The sequence below is a fragment of the Cetorhinus maximus genome, chromosome 3 (assembly GCF_964194155.1).
Source record: "Cetorhinus maximus chromosome 3, sCetMax3.hap1.1, whole genome shotgun sequence".
Taxonomy (NCBI): Eukaryota; Metazoa; Chordata; class Chondrichthyes; order Lamniformes; family Cetorhinidae; genus Cetorhinus; species Cetorhinus maximus.
The window spans coordinates 178,951,428-178,969,432 of NC_135881.1; the positions used below are offsets into that span (position 1 = coordinate 178,951,428).

Here is an 18,005-nt window from a genome sequence, read left to right on the forward strand (position 1 = left end):
GATTAGGCCATTGCACTAGCCAGACAAGGCAGGTACGCTCAGGAGGCCCTCATAACTGCTAGATTCATGGAGGATGATTACGACATGCAGTAGGGAGACACCATAGCAGCTGTCACATTGCAACTGTGTATGTTTGACTCCTGTCTGGCTGATGGCAGCACACTTAGTCTCTGAGATAAGGCTCTCATCATGGAGACGCAATGGATGCCCATAATCGCTACATTCCAGGAGGATGATGACGACATGCAGTGAGGACACCATAGATCCTTACATAGCTTATGTGAATGTCTGACTCCTGTCTGGCTGATGGCACCTTGCTTGCACTCTGTGAACAGGGTCATATCATGGAGATGTTGCAGGGAAACTTTTAACTTCTCCTGACCCTATGGCATCCTTCGTGAGCTGAACCCTTCAGGACTAGACTGTCAACAGACACAGATGTTGATGAGATGGGGGGCTAGCCGCACCTCAAAGGTGCTGGGAGCACACAGAGAGGATGATGGAACTCTGTGGCGCCGGGCGAGGACATTCTGGCAGCAATGATGAGCCCCATCGAGGTGCAGGCATGACTGATGTGACCAGTGACAGTGAAGGTACAACGTCAGTGTGCTGGGAAGGTTGCACAAAGCACAGGAAAGAGGCTCTGGACTGAGACACCTGCCTTTATCTTGTGCAGGGACCAAGGTTTCACATCTGTGTGACACGAACGCTGCTTATCAGAACAAGGAGCCATAGGCAAAGAAACATTCTTGGGAGCTTATTAACAAAATGAACATTATGTACAAGTGGCTAACATCCATGCCCAGGCTGTGCAACTACATTTTCTTAATGCCGTGAAGACATATTAATGTATACAGTGTTATTAGAAATTATTTTTTTTTAATAGAGGTTTAGTCTGTGTGTGTTAATTGGATTAAAGCCAGCTACTCTGGGTGCTTTGATGTATAATAGCTTTGAGATCTAAACAGTAAGGTAGAGGGTACATTTGCATTTTGTTGAATACAGCATTCAGGAGTGGGAGTGAAATCTTGCACCTAGCTAGGAGACACCAAACAATGTTTATATTACTAATAAAATTGGTACTATTGAAAGAGGTTCAAAGGGCCTGGTGATCCAATGAGAATTTACATTCAAAGGGGAAGGCTGGGCATAACAGAAAGGAGTTGTGTGTGTGCAGGCCAGTGGCATGTAAGATCTAAGCCTGTAAGCATACCACTGCGTCTGTAAAGGAACCAAATTGAAAGGAACCTCATTTTGAATTCATAAGGTGAAAAATGCTTTGCCTGGTGCGTGTTTAAGTCTATTGGTTATTATTGCCTTAATGGAGATTTATTTGGGAATTTGTTAAAAAAAGTTATGATAGTAGTAATTTGTAGCCAGGTGTATGTGTTTAATTTGTTGTAAAATAATAAATGTTTCATTTAGTTTGATATAAAACCTCTCGAGACTTGGTGGTCTTATTCTTGAATTTGGAGCTGCAACTCAAAACATACCAATTGAAAATATAGGTTATCATAGTTGTTTAACGTTTCGCTCTGGGACTTGGAATAACTCAGCCTTTAACAAATGCTGTGTCATAACACTTAACTTCCTAACCGTGCTGCTATATCTTGGTGCTCTCCGACATCCACAGCGGAGGTGGAGGCAGCTTGCTGACTGCTATGCCCTGTCAGTGATGACCTTGATGGGTGTCCTTTGGAGGACCAAGACCTGGAGGACGCTGGCCTACTTTCGGAGTCCTTTTGCGTGGCCGTGGCACCCTCCTTGGCCTGTGGAGCTAGATTTGCTGGGGTCACAGGAAGAGGGGATTCAGATGGGCTGGACGCTCCCGGAGTCACCTGAGTAGATGGCCCTGGCGTGTACACTTGCTGATCCTCCTCCCTATGGGTGCCCGAGGGCCCCTGACTGATTCCTTGCAGAGAAGGGGAAGCTGGAGTGAGATCGAGCTGCCCGCACCCCTGTCACGTACACACTGTTGGAGGCCAACTATGGCGTCAGCGATGGAGTTCAGCCCATGCACCAGTGTAGGTCTCCATGGCGGCTGCCATCCTACCAGTATTGACCTCGGTGCGTTGGCATGCAGGCGCTGTCGCCTCAGACTAATGGCGGATGGACTCCTCCATCGTGCTTTGCAATCTGAGGAGTGCAGTGGACATCCCTTCCTGATGTTCCCAAGCTTGTCTTTGCAGCTCCAGCAACTGAGATATGACCGAGTCCAAAGTCTTGTCATCTGACTTGGACTCAGCAGATTTCTGGTCTCCTGCAGTCTTCCGAGTGCCGGAAACCTAGGAAGTCCCTGCCTCCACCTGCTGTGGATCAGACAGTGTGATGTGCTTGCCAGGTTGTGACTCCGAGGCTACTTTAAAGCTTGGTGCCACTGAGGCGTGTGCCTCTGCGCTGGGGGAGGGTGTGAGTGAGCGTTATGATGGGTCTTTAATGAGGGTTTCAGCAGATTCCTCTTCTGAGGTGTCTTCGGGGCTTGAGTCGAGGACTTGGGTCTGGACTCCCTTGGCTGTTTCCCAGATGTGCCTGCGAAAGCAAGGAGAGATAATTAGCACATGGCAGTGGCCTGTGGAACAGGACACATCACTCACAGGATTGTTATGTGATGGATGTTGCACTGCTGGATCCTCACTTGGTCGAGCACTGCCGACCTCACCTTCAGCGCAGGATTGGTCCAGATCTTTGCCAGCCAGCTGGAACATTCTATTTCAAAGTCCGCGAGGACCTTGCTTTCAGGCATTCCTCCACCAGTCTGTGATGTCTACCTTTAGTTTTGTGCCAGCTTGTCCTGAATGAAGACAGATGGAGAGAATATAAGCAGGATGCCTACCAGGCCAGATGATAAGTATGCCTGGCATTTGTGGGTGGTGAGTGGTACCATGAATTTGATGAGGACAATGAAGGTGTGTGAGAGAGAGCGAATGGTGATTCCTGTGGATTTGTGATGGGTTTGTGAATGTATGCATTGAGACTGATGAGAAGATTGACTTACCCTGGCGGAACGAGGAGATCAGTCATCCTCTTTCGTCACTGGGTGGCTGTCCTCTTTTGCAGGGGATTGGCAGTGACCATCGCTGCCACTGTCTCCCAAGCTGGATTGGTGATGTTGCTGCCCCTCCTGTGGCCAGAGCAGGGGTGGAGGACTTCACGGCGGACCTCTATGGTATCCAAATGGAGTTCCAGGGACACATCACTGAATCGGAGGGGCTGCTGTCGTCTTGCTTTTCTGGACCATGTCTTCTGTGCAGCAGTCCTGGACAGGAAACATTGAGAAGTGTACATGGAGCTGCGCTTTATATATGGCGCCATGAGTGTGAGGAAGTGGTGAGGTGACCTTGTGGCAGGCGAATCAGAGGCTACTCGGCAGCAAAACGACGTGTTTCTCAGGAATGTATGATTAATGAGGCGGGATTGGGATGATGCGGCATGAAAAGCCACCATTGCGGGTAAAATGTTTTTTTTCCTGCCTGCTACAAATCTAGGACAATTCCCCCCATAAACTCTGTTTTGCTCTCCACAGATGTTGTCAGATCTGCTGAGTGTTTCTAGCGTTTTCTGCTTTTATTTTCAGATTTCCAGCATCTACAGTGTTTTGCTTTTGTATCACTAGATGAGGTTACTGGTCCTTATCACATTGTTGTTTATTGTACCTTGCTGTGTGCGGAGTGGCTGTTGCATTTCCTACATTACAACAATGACTACATGGCAAAAGTATTTAATTCGCTGTGAAGCTCTTTGCGAGGCCGAGGTCGTAAAAAGTGCTAAATAATTGTTAGGTTTCATTTATTTTTATTTAAATGGTGTAGATGAATGTTTAATTATTGCGTTGAACATAAATACATGGAATTTTATATATTATTTGTCTTTTCTCCAATAAATTGTTTTCAAGAACATCGTTTTTATATTTTGGAAATAAGAATTGAGCTTTTTAAATTAAACTCACTTCACTATTTGAATTCTGAGCATTATTATGAGAGCTTCTGTACAGTAGTTTCATTACTGCTTTCTGTACAAAAAAAGCTTCCCTCCACCAAAAAAAAAATCCCTGAAGGAAATAATCCCACAAACATCAAGATGAATATTTTAAGAAGACCTATGTGTAATGAGCTAAACCAAATGACTTGCATTTCTGTAGCATTGGTGTGGTTGGCAAAAGAAAAATGATGAATGTGACTTGTATATTTGTTGACTGAGCATAAAATAATATGAATTTGCTGAAATTTGTTGTGTGGGCTCACCCATAATAGAATGTCGCCTTAGATAAAGTAATAGGGTTGCTGAGGGACTTGCCCCCTGCTGGTAGTCTATCATGTTAAGGGTGGATAGGGAGGAAATTGGCAGAAAAAGGAGAGGAAAAGGGGGAGGAAAACCTTGGTAATGTCATGCTGCTTGTCCTTCATTTAAACATTGAAATTTAAAAAAAAATATGTATTAGCCAACCTTCTCTGGTATTGCTTGTGGGTAGTCAGAAACATAGTGGGATGTTTAATTTAACCCCTCAAAAGGAGATTTACATTGAAGATTTGAAATAAATACTGAATGTAGGATAGTTGTTGCATAATCTCCTATACAATCAGGACACAGTGACCTTGCAAACAGATCCATAAGCATTTATCAGCCATCAAAGTGATGCTCTTGTGAAATAAAAATCCTCTCTGCATGGTTGTTACTTCGTCAGTCAACCTTACTGGTTCTGTTTTCCACTCATAAGAACATAAAAAATAGGAGCAGGAGTTGGCCAATTGGCCCCGCAATCCTGCTCCATCATTCAATAAGATTATGGCTGATCTGTTTGTGGCCTAAGCTCCTCTTCCCTGTCTGCCCCCCATAACCTTTGATTCACTTGCCAATCAAAAATCTGTCTAACTCAACCTAGAATATATTCAATGACCCAGCCTCCACTATTCGCTGGGGAAAATAATTCCAATGACTAACCATCATCTGAGAAAAGAAATTCCTTCTCAGCTCTGTCTTAAATGAGAGAACCCTTATTTTGAAACTGTGCCCCTAGTTTTAGATTGCCCCATCAGGGGAAACATCCTCTTGGCATCTACTCTGTCAAGCCCCTCAGACTCTTACACGTTTCAATAAGATCACCTCTTTTTCATCTAAATTCTAATGAATGTAGGCCCAACCTACTCAACCTTTCCTCATGTGACAAACCCCTCATCCCAGGATTCAGCCTAGTGAGCCTTCTCTGAACCGCTTCCAATGCAATTATGTCCTTCCTTAAGTAAGGTGATCAAAACAGTACTCTAGGTCTGGTCTCACCAATTCCTCTATAGTTATAGTAAGATTTCTCTACCTTCATACTCCATCTCCCTCGCAATAAAAGCCAACATTCTGCTTGCTTTCTTAATTACTTGCTGTACCTACAACTTTTTGTCATTCATGTACAAGGACACCCAGGCCCCTCTGCACCACAGCATTCTGCAGCCTCTCTCCATTTAAATAGTATTCTGTTTTTCTATTCTTTCTGTTGAAGTGGACAGCCTCACATTTTCCCACATTATACTCCATCTGCCAAATTTTTGCCCACTCACCAAACCTGTCCATATCATTTTCAAGACTCTTTGTATCCTCCTCACAATTTGCTTTCCTACCTATCTTTGAATCATTAGCAAATTTGCCTACATTGCAGTCAGTCTCTTCATCCAAGTCATTCACATAGATTGTCAATAGTTGAGGCCCCAACACTGATGCAATGACATTCCACTAGTTACTGTTTGCCATCCCTGAAAATGCCCCATTTATCCTGACTCTGTTTCCTGCAGGTTAGCCAGGCCTCTATCCATGCTAATTTATCACCTGCAACACCATAAGCTGTTATCTTGCGTGGTAACCTTTTATGCGGCGCAGCCTTGAATGCCTTTTGGAAATCAAATGCACCACATCTTCTGGTTTCCCTTTATCCACCCTGCCTATTCTCAAAGAGCTCTAATAAATTTGTCAAACACTATTTCCCTTTCTTAAAACCATACTGACTCTGCTTGATTTTATTATGTTTTTCCATATGTCCTGCTACTACCTTTTTAATAATGGATTCTAGCATTTTCAGAATGACAGATGTTAGACTAACTGGCCTATAGTTTCCTGCTGTCTGCCTCCTTTCTTTCTTGAACAGAGATGTTACATTTGCAGTTTTCCAATCTGCTGGGACCTTTCCAGAATCTAGGGAATTTTGGAAGATTACAACCAAACTCTCAATTATCCAATTAACTGCAGATGTTTTTGATTGTTTTCTGCCAGAGCAGCCAGATGCTGCCTTAGTTAAGCTTCCTTCATAACATTTATTAGGACGGTCTTTTACAACACAACAATGTGGAACAAGATCCAGTTCTTCCACATTCAAGTTTCTGTAAATGTTGATTTTGAATCACAGAAACAAAGAATCTTTACAGTGCAGAAGGAGGCCATTCGGCCCATCAAATCTGCACTGGCTCTCTGAAACAACATTACATACATATGAACATATATACAAACATATGAATTAGGAGCAGGAATAGACCACTTGGCCCCTTGAAACTGCTCCGCCATTCAATAAGATCATGGCTGATCTGAATGTAACCTCACCCCCACATTCCTGCCTACCCCTGGTAACCTTTGCCCCCCTTATTAATCAAGAATCTATCTAGCTCTGTCTTAAAAATATGCAAAGGCCCTGCTTCCACCACCTTTTGAGGAAGTGAGTTCCAAAGGCACTCAACCCTCTGAGAGACACCTCTGTCTTAAATGAGCGACTCCTTTTTTTAAAAAAGACCCCTAGTTCTAGATTCTCCCACAAGAAGAATCATTCTCTCCACATGCACCCTGTCAAGTCCCCTCAGGATCTTAAAGGTTTCAATTAAGTCACCTCTTACTCTTCTATATTCCAGTGGATACAAGCCTAACCTGTCCAGCCTTTCCTCATAAGACAACCCGGCCATTCCTGGAATTTGCCTAGTAAACCTTCTCTGAACTGCTTCTAAAGCATTTACATTTTTCTTTAAATAAGGAGACTAGTACTATATATAATACTCAAGATATGGTCACAACAATGTCCTGTACAACTGAAGCTTAACTTCCCTACTTTTGTAATCAATTCCCCTCGCAATAAATGATAACATTCTATTAGCTTTCCTAATTACCTGCTGTACTTGCATACTAACCTTTTGTGATAAATGCACTAGGACACCCAGATCCCTCTAATCTCAGAGCTCCTCAATCTCTCACCATTTAGATAATAAGCTTCTATTTTATTCTTCCTGCCAAATTGAACGATTTCACATTTGCCCACATTATACATCATTTGCCAGATCTTTGCTCACTTACTTAACCTATCTTTGTCACTTTGTAGGTTCCTTGCGTCCTCTTCATGATTTACCATCCTCCCTAGCTTTGTATCATCAGCAACCAAGTCATTTATATAAATTATAAAAAGTTTGAGGCCCCAGCACTGATCCGTGTGGCATACCACTCATCACATCCTGCCAACCAGAAAAAGACCCATTTATTTATGCCAATTCCCTGCTTCCTGTTAGGTAACCAATCTTCTATCCATGTCAATATGTTACCCCCTACACCAAGAGCTTTTATTTTCTGCAGTAACTTTTGATGCACTTTACCAAATGCCTTCTGAAAATCTAAGTACAGTACATCCACTGGCTCCCCTTTATCCACAGCACATGTGACTCCTTCAACGAACTCCAATAAATTGGTTAAACATGATTTCCCTTTTACAAAACTATGTTGACTCCGCCTGATTGCCTTGAATATTTCTAAGTGCCCTGCTACAACATCTTTAATAATTACTTCTAACATTTTCCCTATGACAGATGTTAGGCTAACTGGCCTATAGTTTCCCACTTTCTGTCTCCCTCCCATTTTGAATAAAGGAGTTATATTTGCTATTTTCCAATCTAATGGAACCTTCCCCGAATCTAGGGAATTTTGGAAAATTAAAACCAGTGCCTCAACTATCTCACTAGCTACTTCTTTCAAGACCTGAGGGTGGTCTATCCGGACCTGGAGATTTGTCAGCCCGCAGCCCCAACAATTTGCTCAATACCACTTAACAGGTGATTGTCCCGAATTTTCCCAAGTTCCTCCCTCCCTTCCATTTCCTGATTTACACTTTTGCCCTCTATAGTGAAGACCGAAGCAAAATACCTGTTTAATTCATCTGCCATCTCCCTATCAAGTCCCCAGACACATTCTCTATAGGACCATTGCTCACTTTGTTAACTCTTTTCATATTTAAATATCTATAGAAACTCTTACTACCTGTCTTTATATTACTAGCTAACTTTCTCTCATGCTCTAATTTTTCCCCCCTCATTAATATTTTTTGTCATTCTTTGCTATTCTTTATATTCTTTCCAATCATCTGACTTGACACCCGTCTTTGTATAATTATATGCTCTTTCTTTAAGCTTGATACTGTCTTTAATTTTTTTAATTAAACACGGATGGTGGGCCCTCCCCTTGGGATTTTTCTTTCTCATTGGAATGTATATATTCTGTGTATTCTGAAACATCCCTTTAAATGTCTGCCACTGAACTTCTATTGACATAACCCTTAACCTCATTTGCCAGTTCACTTTAGCTAGCTCTGCTTTCATGCCTTCATAATTGCCCTTACTTAAGTTATTAAATGCACTCATTTCTCCCTCAAAATGAATGTAAAATTCAATCATATTATGATCGCTGCTACCTAGGGGTGCCTTCACTAGGAGGTTATCTCGTTGTTCAATACCAGGTCTAGTATAGCCTGCTCTCTGGTTGGCTCCAGAACGTGCTGTTCTAAGAAACTATCCTGAAAACATTCTGTTAACTCCTCATCTATGCTAGCTTTGCCCATCTGATTTTACCAGTCTATATGTAGATTAAAATCCTCCATGATTATTGATGTACCTTTCTGGCAAGCTCCAATTATCTTTTTTATACTCTGTCCCACCGTGTGGTTACAGTTAGGGGGCCTGTAAACCGCTCCCACAAGTGACTTCTTGCCTTTACCATTCCTCATCTCAACCCAAACTGCTTCTACATCCTGGTTTTCTAAACTTAGGTCATCCTTCTCTAATGTGCTAATACCATCACTAATTAACAGAGCTACCCCTCCACCTATTCCTAGTTTTCTGTCTTTCCAAAATGTCACATACCCTTCAATATTCAGGTCCCAATCTATGTCATCCAGTAGCCATGTCTCTGTAATGGCTATCAAATCGTACTTATTTGTTTCATTTAGTCTGTTTTGTTTCGAATGCTACATGCGTTTAGATACAGATCCTTTAGTTTTGTCCTTTTATTATTTTTGTAGTGTCTAGCCTTATCTGCTGATTTACTCTTAGACTTGTACTCTCTGTCCCTTCCTGTCACAATCTGTTTATCATTTCCCATATTAATACCTGTCTCTCTTGCCTTGTCTCTACTCTTTGGTTTACTACATCTTCCCAAATTTCATCCCTTGCCCCCACTATTCCGTTTAAAACCCTCTCTACTTCCCTAGTTAGGCAGCTCGTGAGGACACCAGCCTCAGCATGGCCTGGACATGAATCCCAGAATCCTTACACAGCGATTTCATTGTACCTAAATGGATTCAGTGAGCCAGAGGAGTAAAATGACGCGCGGTGACGTTGGGCAGATGTCCCGATGTCACCTCGCGTCATTTAGGATTTCAGTTTGGCTGAACTGTCAAAAGCCTATTAAGGCATGTTTAAAACTAATTAAATCAATTAAATGAGCTTACCACCCAACCTTAAGGTTGGCGGGCAGGCGAATAGCGCAGGCAGCCTTCGCATTTTTCATGGAACCTCATCCACAGTCGGGATGAGGTTTCAGGAAGTGTTTATAAATTAAATACATTTTTAAATTAATGTTCCTTGTCATGCCCCAGCTCATGTGACACTGTCACATGAGGGGACATGTCTTAAAATATTTTCAATTCTTTATTGAAATGTTTGAACCTTAAACAAATCTCCCTGAGGCACCTCTGTGCCTCAGGGAGATTTCTGTGCTCTTTCGCGCACATGTGCTCAGTGCTTCCGGGTGAGCATCACACTGGGCAGGCATTAATTGACCCACCCACATAAAATGGCAGTGCGCACCCAATCGGGGGCGCCGATCGGGTTTGTGCTCACACCGGAAAATTCAGCCCCATGTTGACTTTTTCTAATCACACTACGCTTTTCTAAGTGTATTGTTAAGACTTCCTTAATAATAGATTCTAGCATTTTCCCAACAACTGAAGTTAGCCTAACTGGCCTATAGGTCACTGTTTTCTCTCTCTCCCTCCCTTCTTGAAAAGTGGTGTAGTAACATTTGCCAACTTCCAACCTAGTGGGACTGTTCCTGAATCTAAAGAATCCTGGAAAATCGTAGCTAGCGCATCCACTATCTTTGCAGCTATCTGTTTTAGAACTGTAGGATAAAATTTTTAGCTCAGCTGGTGGGCGCGTGCCCGACCCGACTGAGCGTAATGATGTGTGATGACATTGGGTGTGCGTCCCGACGTCATCACGCACTCTCGCATGATATTCCGGTCAGCGGGCACGCGCCGGAGTTGGCAGCGCACTCGCTGACAATCAAAAGGCCTATTAAGGCCACTAAAAAGGTGATTAATGTAAATTTTTTGTTGCCCGTCCAACTTAACTGTTGCACGAAGTTTGTGCCCGCCTGGCTCACACTGCCAACCCCCCCCAACCCTGCATGCACAGACAGCACTCAGTGCTGCCGCTGGTGTTTCATGCTGGGAAGGCCTTAATTAGCCCACCAGTGTGAAATTGCCTTCCGGGCCCAATCGCGGGCTTGCTTCCCGACCGCCCCGCAAAATTCTGCCCCTAGTGTAGGCCATCAGGTCCTGAAGATTTGTCAGATATTAGCCCCTTAAGTTTGTCCAGTATTTTATCTTTACTGACATTAATTTCCCTAATTTCCTCTCTCTTTTTAGCCTGTATATTACCATCTATTTCTGGTATGGAACTTGTGTCTTCTACTGTGAAGACAGACACAACATATTTGTTCAACGTCTCTGCCATTTCCTCATTCCCCATGATAATTTCTCCTATCTTTGCTTCTAAGGGACCAATGTTACCTTTAGTTACTCTCTTCCTTTTTATATAGGTACAAAAGCTCTTACAATCTGCTTTTATATTTCTGGCTAGTTTACTCTCATATTCTGTATTTTTTCCATTTTTATCAACTTTTTGGTAGCCCTTTGCTCGTTTCTAAAACACTCCCAATCCTCAGACTTGCTTCTGTCTTTTGCAACATTGCAAGTCTCTTCTTTTAATCTAATACTATCCTTAACTTCCTGAGTGAGCCACGGATTGCTGAGTTTTTGTTCTTCAATGGAATGTATTTTTGTTGAATATTTTGAATTGTTTCTTTAAATATTTTCCAATGTTCTTTTACCTCTATACCTTTTAGTCTATTTACCCAATTAACATTGGCCAATTCTCTCCTCATACCTATGTAAAGGGCAAACCACTCAAGTTTCAGTGATTTGCCTTGCTTACTCTCTGTCATCTGCCATTTCCAAACATAGCATTCAGACATTTAATGGACCTTTAACTCATGGTCAACCTCCTTTAATCTCTCCTTTTAAGTCAGTAGTGCCCTATTCCCTTCAATCATTCATTTCAACAGACCTATTAACATCAAACCAGAACACATTTGAATATTGCTGCACAATCCCAGTTTGCCAAAATTGCACATTTCAACCCCCATTGACAGCCATGCAATGCTGTCTGTCGCTTATGCACCTCAACTATTTTACGAAAACCGCCAACCACCAGCTTAACAAAACCAAGTTCTTTGGTTAGCATCCCCCGTGTGTCTAGATTCTCCAAGAAAATTTCCAGAGCAATTGCATTGTTGTCCTTCCAAAGGCTGGCTCTGCTTTCCTCCGGGCTAGCCATTGTTCTGTTAGATCATGGGTGATCTGTATCTGAACTCCATTGATTGCCTTTTCTCCACAGCAAGTGGTGGTGGCAGAGAAGGATTGGAAAACTACTGGTTGTCATCAAAGATATTAAACAGTCATGCGTTTATTGCTAGTCAGTAGCAAAGAAGATTAAATAGTTGGCTGTGTTGATCACTGATAAGTATCAACCAACTGGTGAGGTTTGCTGCAGGATTCTTTCACCAGATGCCATTACTGACCGACAGATTCCCTGATGACCCAGGTCTGAAGACACTTCACTATAGTCATTGCTGTAGGGTAGGATTATCAGTTGCCTTCTATCTTCCTTGATCGAGTTCAGAATATATTTGTAAATCACTTAAAAGCCCATATAATTCACTGATAGGATTGGTGAAAAGCAAATGGCACTTGTATTTTGTATACTTGGGATTTGAGGAATCAAAATAGGAGATGACACCCACTTTACATCCCTTCCATTTTGCTTTCCCAATGAAATAGGGTGTAAAATTAGACTGAGTGTAAATTGGAGATCTGAAAATAACAGGCTCTGTTCCTTCTGGGAGTGAATAGGTTAAAATCGGGGCTGATTACAAGTTATCCAAGGTAGCAGAAATTGGTCAGGGTTACTGTTATTTGTTAAATAAAAAACCCGTTTAAGTGCAAATTGTTGTAGGACACAGTCATAGCCATCAAAAGACAAATTCAGGTTATATTCTGGAAGGTGCATAGCCCTTATAATCCCATTGAATTTGCAGATATTGGCAGTGATAGGCTTTCACAGTGATTATTGGATTGCTCCAAGATATCCACCAAGCTGCATAGGAAGTGGATAGGAAGAATGCTCCTGCGTCTTACAGCAATTATAGCAGGCAAGTAGACATTTTCTTCCAAAAGTCAGCACTAGAGAATGCATTTGGCCATGAAGCAGATTCTTAACTTTAAGGATTCCATTGGAAGGAGAAGATACTGACCAATGTTTAAGCTCCCAGCAGTAAGTTGTGTTCTTTCTTAGCCAAGATAGCCTTGAATTAACCCCAGCTAATGTTTGCTCCACAATAGTTGGTGATAAATAAATTGAATAAAGATTAGGTAAAGCATTCTGCAAATCTCAGGGTCCTTAGGTCCTGTTATCGGACCTTGAAGCAGTTCCTTAAGATCAGAGGGACTCATTGATTTTTTAATGGATGGCTCATGAGAGAAGGTAATACTCCTATTTCTCTACAATCAGTGTGATATTCATAAATAAGGACTGTTACTTTCATCCCAATACAAACCTGTAGCATTCTACTATATCAGTTTGTCCTTCTCTTCACCCATCACCAGAAGTGTAATAACATGCTGCTCCTCTCCACTGTAGTCATTCCCTTTGCACAATACACATTTTATAAAATGTTTCCAGCAAACTAATATAAAACTACTCTTCCTTCCTAAAACAAACTTATGGATTTAGAAAATGTTACAGAGCTAAAGCAGGTCTATCAAACCTGTGCTGGTGTTTTTCTTCACATGAATCATTTAGTTTAATCCCACACTCTTGATCCCACCCCATACTTTTTGATATTCTTTCTCAAAAAGCTATCCAATTCCAATTTAGAAGGCTTCATGAACTCTGCTTCAACACAGCTTATGATTGAAAGTTTCACATGCTTAATAATCTTTCCTTAAAATAGCTCAATAAAACACACCTTGGAACTATGAATAGGAAACCCAAAAATGATAGATTGAGAAAGTGGACAATCTCAAAATCTACCTGTTATTAACCTGTGTTTTATAAATTTAGCCAAATTAATAGTCAAAATCAGAGCATATAATCCATAATTTCCAGAAAAATTGTCTTACAACTTCAGGTCCCCACTCTTCCCACAGTTCATTCTCTTTTAGCTTGTTTTCCTTTTCCACTATAGAGTAGAGGGTTAACTCTAACACTACCCTAATCCTTACGCACATGCTCAGTAGCTATGTCATAATGATCCCACTCAGAGAGAAATGAGTGAGAAGATCCTAAGAGAGGAGCAGTATATTTCTGTCCTGACATTCTGTAATTTTGTGTATAGTTAGTTATGTTAATAAAAGTATCTTTAAGGAAAGGTCTTTGCCTCCAGCCAGTTCTCTTACGAGAACAAGATATCCAATGGCCAGGATTTTCCAGTCATCGGGCGGGCTCGGTGGGAGCGGGAGGGGGCAGTCACGGAGCCAATTAAGGCCCGCCCTGTGTGGATCGCAAGTGGTAGCATCTGTGCGGGCAGGGGGGAAAGTCCGGTGCTGCGTGCAGTTTGCGCTTGCGAGCGAAAGAGCGCTTCAATCTCCCTGAGGCACAGAGCTGCCTCAGGGAGATTGAAGCGTTAATAAAAAAAACAGCTAAAGACATTAAAAATTTAATGAAACATGTCCCCTCATTTTCAAAAGAAAGTTTTTATTTAATTAGTATTAGCTTTAGGAAACCTCATCCTGCTCTTGGATGAGGTTTCCTAAAAAACGCAAAGGTCGCTTGGCCTTTTCACCTGCCTACCAACCGTAAGGTTGGGCAGGCAGTGTAAAATTCAACTCAATTACCTTGTTAATGGCCTTAATAAGCCAATCAATTATTGGTGGGTGCGCAGCCGTCTCTGGCGTGCACCCATTGAACGAAATATCGCGTGAGTTCGCGATACGGAACGCACACCCGACGTCATCACATGTCAGTTTACATTCCAGTGTGTCAGGTGCGTGCTCGCATGCTGAATGTAAAATTCTGCCCAATGTCTTCTAAGACAACCCAACAATAACAGCTCCTCTTAAACAGAACCTATGATGTTGCCTTTTCAGCATATCACTCAAACTGACAAAGCTGCTGGTAGCCATTTCAAAGAACTTATTCCAACTCCTGTTGCACACAGTCTTCCACAATAATACAGTAAGCCACATCTTTAAAAAAAGTCAAAAAAACCTTTAGATGCCTTTTAAAAACAAATTAAAATAATACTTGAGAAGAGGAAAAGAAACAAAAATATTTTGTGGAGAAAGCCATGAGTTGATAAATTGCAATTGACAATGTGGTGGAAGGCACAGATTTAAGGTAAATGGCAAACGAAGCAATAGCAACATGAGGAAAAACATTTTTATTCAGTGAGTGGTTAGGACCTGGAATGCACTGCCTGTGTGTGTGTGGTGGAGGCAGATTCAGTTGAGTCATTCAAGAGGGAATTGGATTATTATCTGAAAAGGAAGAATGTGGAGGGCTATTGGGAGAAGACGGCAAAGTAGCACTAGATGGGTGGGATGAACATTTTCTGTGCTGTAACTGTTCTATGATTCTATAAGATTGTTCAATTATCAAATATTTTACTATTGCCTTCTGTGACATCTTACATGAAAAATCTGAAGTTGTTTGAATCCTTAGCTGCACAGTGCTAATCTGTGATAAGGGAAGGCTGGAATGAAAAAAAATTGCATTGAAATTGCAGTTCCATTGAATATCGCACACTTACAGGCAGTGATAACATTTTCAGGTACAGCTGAGAAACTGCTTCAGAATTATTTGAACCCTCCCAATAGGTTACTACTTTGAATATTACCATCTCCCAGATCCTTCTGTTTTCAGTATAGTCCTGTGATATCTTCCACACAAATTTGTCACGATTTCCTCACTAGAAACATATATCATGCAGCTTGCTTCCAGAATAAACCTGTATTTTCTCTATATTAAGATGCTTCTTAATTTTCAATTTGACATTCAAGATGCTAATAGTTAAGAAAGAACTAAATTGTCTCCTTTGTTCATTCTTAACAGGTGGTGCTTCCAACTTTTATTTTAGAAAAGAGGTCACTGCTGGAAATGTATGCAAATTTCATGGCCCATGCAGACATGTTTGTGTCGATCACTGCTGGTACCACAGCTGAAGAGCGCATTATCAGTTTTGTGGAATATTACCTGACTGCTTTCCATGAAGGCCGAAAGGGAGCGGTGGCAAAGAAACCTTATAATCCGATAATTGGAGAAACTTTCCACTGTTCTTGGGATGTGCCGAAAGATAAAGTAAAAGCCAACAGAGCCAATGGCACTTTAACCATGGGCAAGGATCAGCCCAACACCCAACAAGCCATCGAGTCCAGCGAAGACCCAACAGAATGCTACAAAGTGAGATTTGCAGCAGAACAAGTTTCCCATCATCCACCGGTTTCTGGTTTTTACTGCGAATGCAAAGAGAGGAAAATTTGTGTGAATGCACATGTGTGGACCAAGAGCAAATTCATGGGGATGTCCATAGGGGTCACCATGGTAGGGGAAGGTAAGAACAGTTTGCAAATCCATCATTCTTTTTAAGTTAACGCCTATTGTATTATGGTGGATTGAAAGCCGCTACAAAGTTCAGTTATTAATTAACAGCAGTGCTTTATGGTCTCAATATCTACTTAGATTTCTAAATATCATTTTCAATGACTAAAAATTCATATGTTGGTCCATTCTAATATTTCTTAGAGAGCACCCTATTTAATCATGATGCTGCAAATGCTTGTTTAAAACTTCAACATTTCCCAGAACTTGATTCCATTTTTATATCTAAAGTTGGATGAAGTAGAGTGGGAGGAGGCTCATGCAGAGCATAAACACAGGCATAGATCAGTTGGGCTGGATGGTCTGTTTCTGTGCTGTTAATTATATGTAATGCAACCTTGAAAAATAATCCTGATTTTTCTCAAAGTAGATTTCCAACATGGTGTGTTGGACCACAAAAATGTTGAGCTTTGAGAATCAATGTAATGCCAAATATTCACATTACAGAGGCAGAATCATTAGACTCAACATCTAATCAATGTTAGCATTGTGGTAAGCTGTTGTAGTTTCTGCACATGTACTGGGATCATTGACTTTAGAATGTACTTGTACGCTCCCCTTGCCACTTTTATGATGATGGATTTTTATGATGTCTGGGTGCCTTGGTGAGGTGGCACAATTCATTAATCTATTTAAATCAGGCAATTCAACAGATGCTGCACATGTTTCCCAGGGCTCAAGAAGGGGAGGGAGGAGCTGCCAGCTTTTACAATATTTCTTGAGGACCAGAAGGATCAGGAATGCTCCCCCAGACCTCAGGGGATCCTTCATCCCATCTGTTTCCCCTGCCAATTTCAACTTTGATTTCTCCCTTGTGATGGTCCACTTGTCCAGTGACCATGCCCCCAACCCCCCCACCCCCCCCACCCCTGCCCCGTAACCACACCAAGCTCCAATCTCTTCCTCCCTCCTGATTGCTATAGCGTACTCTCCCCACCTCCCTGAAAATAGTCTGATTCACCTTATTGTTTGGGTGAATATCTTCTAGATTGAATGTATACTTTAGTTGCAAAGAGAAAGTGTGCTGTCTGCCACAACTGCAGTGATCCAATCCACCAATCCCTCCCCGTCACAAATTATTACCACTCTTTTTAATGTGTAGTTTACAGCTTTCATCTAGAGAGATTTTATTATTTCCGTATATGTGCACTTAGGCACTCATCTAGGATTGCAATTTCCCCCTGCTCTGGTTTAGTATCATAGAAAGTTTATGGCACAGAAAGAGGCCACTTGGCGCATCGTGTCTGTGCTGACAGAAAAACAAGCCACACAGCCTAATCCCACTTCCCAGCATTTGGTCCTCAGCCCTGCAGGTTACAGCACTCGAGGTGTATATCCAGACACCTTTTCAATGAGTTGAGGGTTTCTGCCTCTACTACCCTTCCAGGCAATGAGTTCCAGACCCCCACAAACCTCTGGGTGAAAAATCTTTTCCTCATCTCCCCTTTAGTCTTTCTACCAATCACTTTTAATCTATGGCCCCTAGTCACTGACCTCTCTGCTAAAGTAAATAGGCCCTTCCCATCCACTCTATCCAGGTCCCTCACAATTTTGTACATCTCAATCAAATCTCCCCTCAGCCTCCTCTGTTCCAAGGAGACCAACATCAGCCTATCCAACCTTTCCTCGTAGCTGCAATTTTGCAGTCCTGGCACCATCCTCGTAAATTTCCTGTCTACCTAATTCAATTACATCCTTTCTGTAATGAGGTGACCAGAACTGCACACAGTACTCAAGTTGTGACCTAACTAATGTTTTATATAGCTCCAGCATAACCTCCTTGCT

General features: G+C 41.9%; 1 protein-coding gene across 1 annotated transcript in view; it reads left to right on the plus strand.

Annotated features, from left to right (window-relative positions):
• Positions 1 to 18,005, plus strand: part of LOC144679067 (oxysterol-binding protein-related protein 10-like) — a 266,323-nt gene that overhangs the window by 212,920 nt on the left and 35,398 nt on the right. The window contains exon 8 of the mRNA XM_078539340.1: positions 15,675 to 16,173. Coding sequence (XP_078395466.1) covers positions 15,675 to 16,173 — 499 coding nt within the window. The remainder of the gene's footprint in view (positions 1 to 15,674; positions 16,174 to 18,005) is intronic.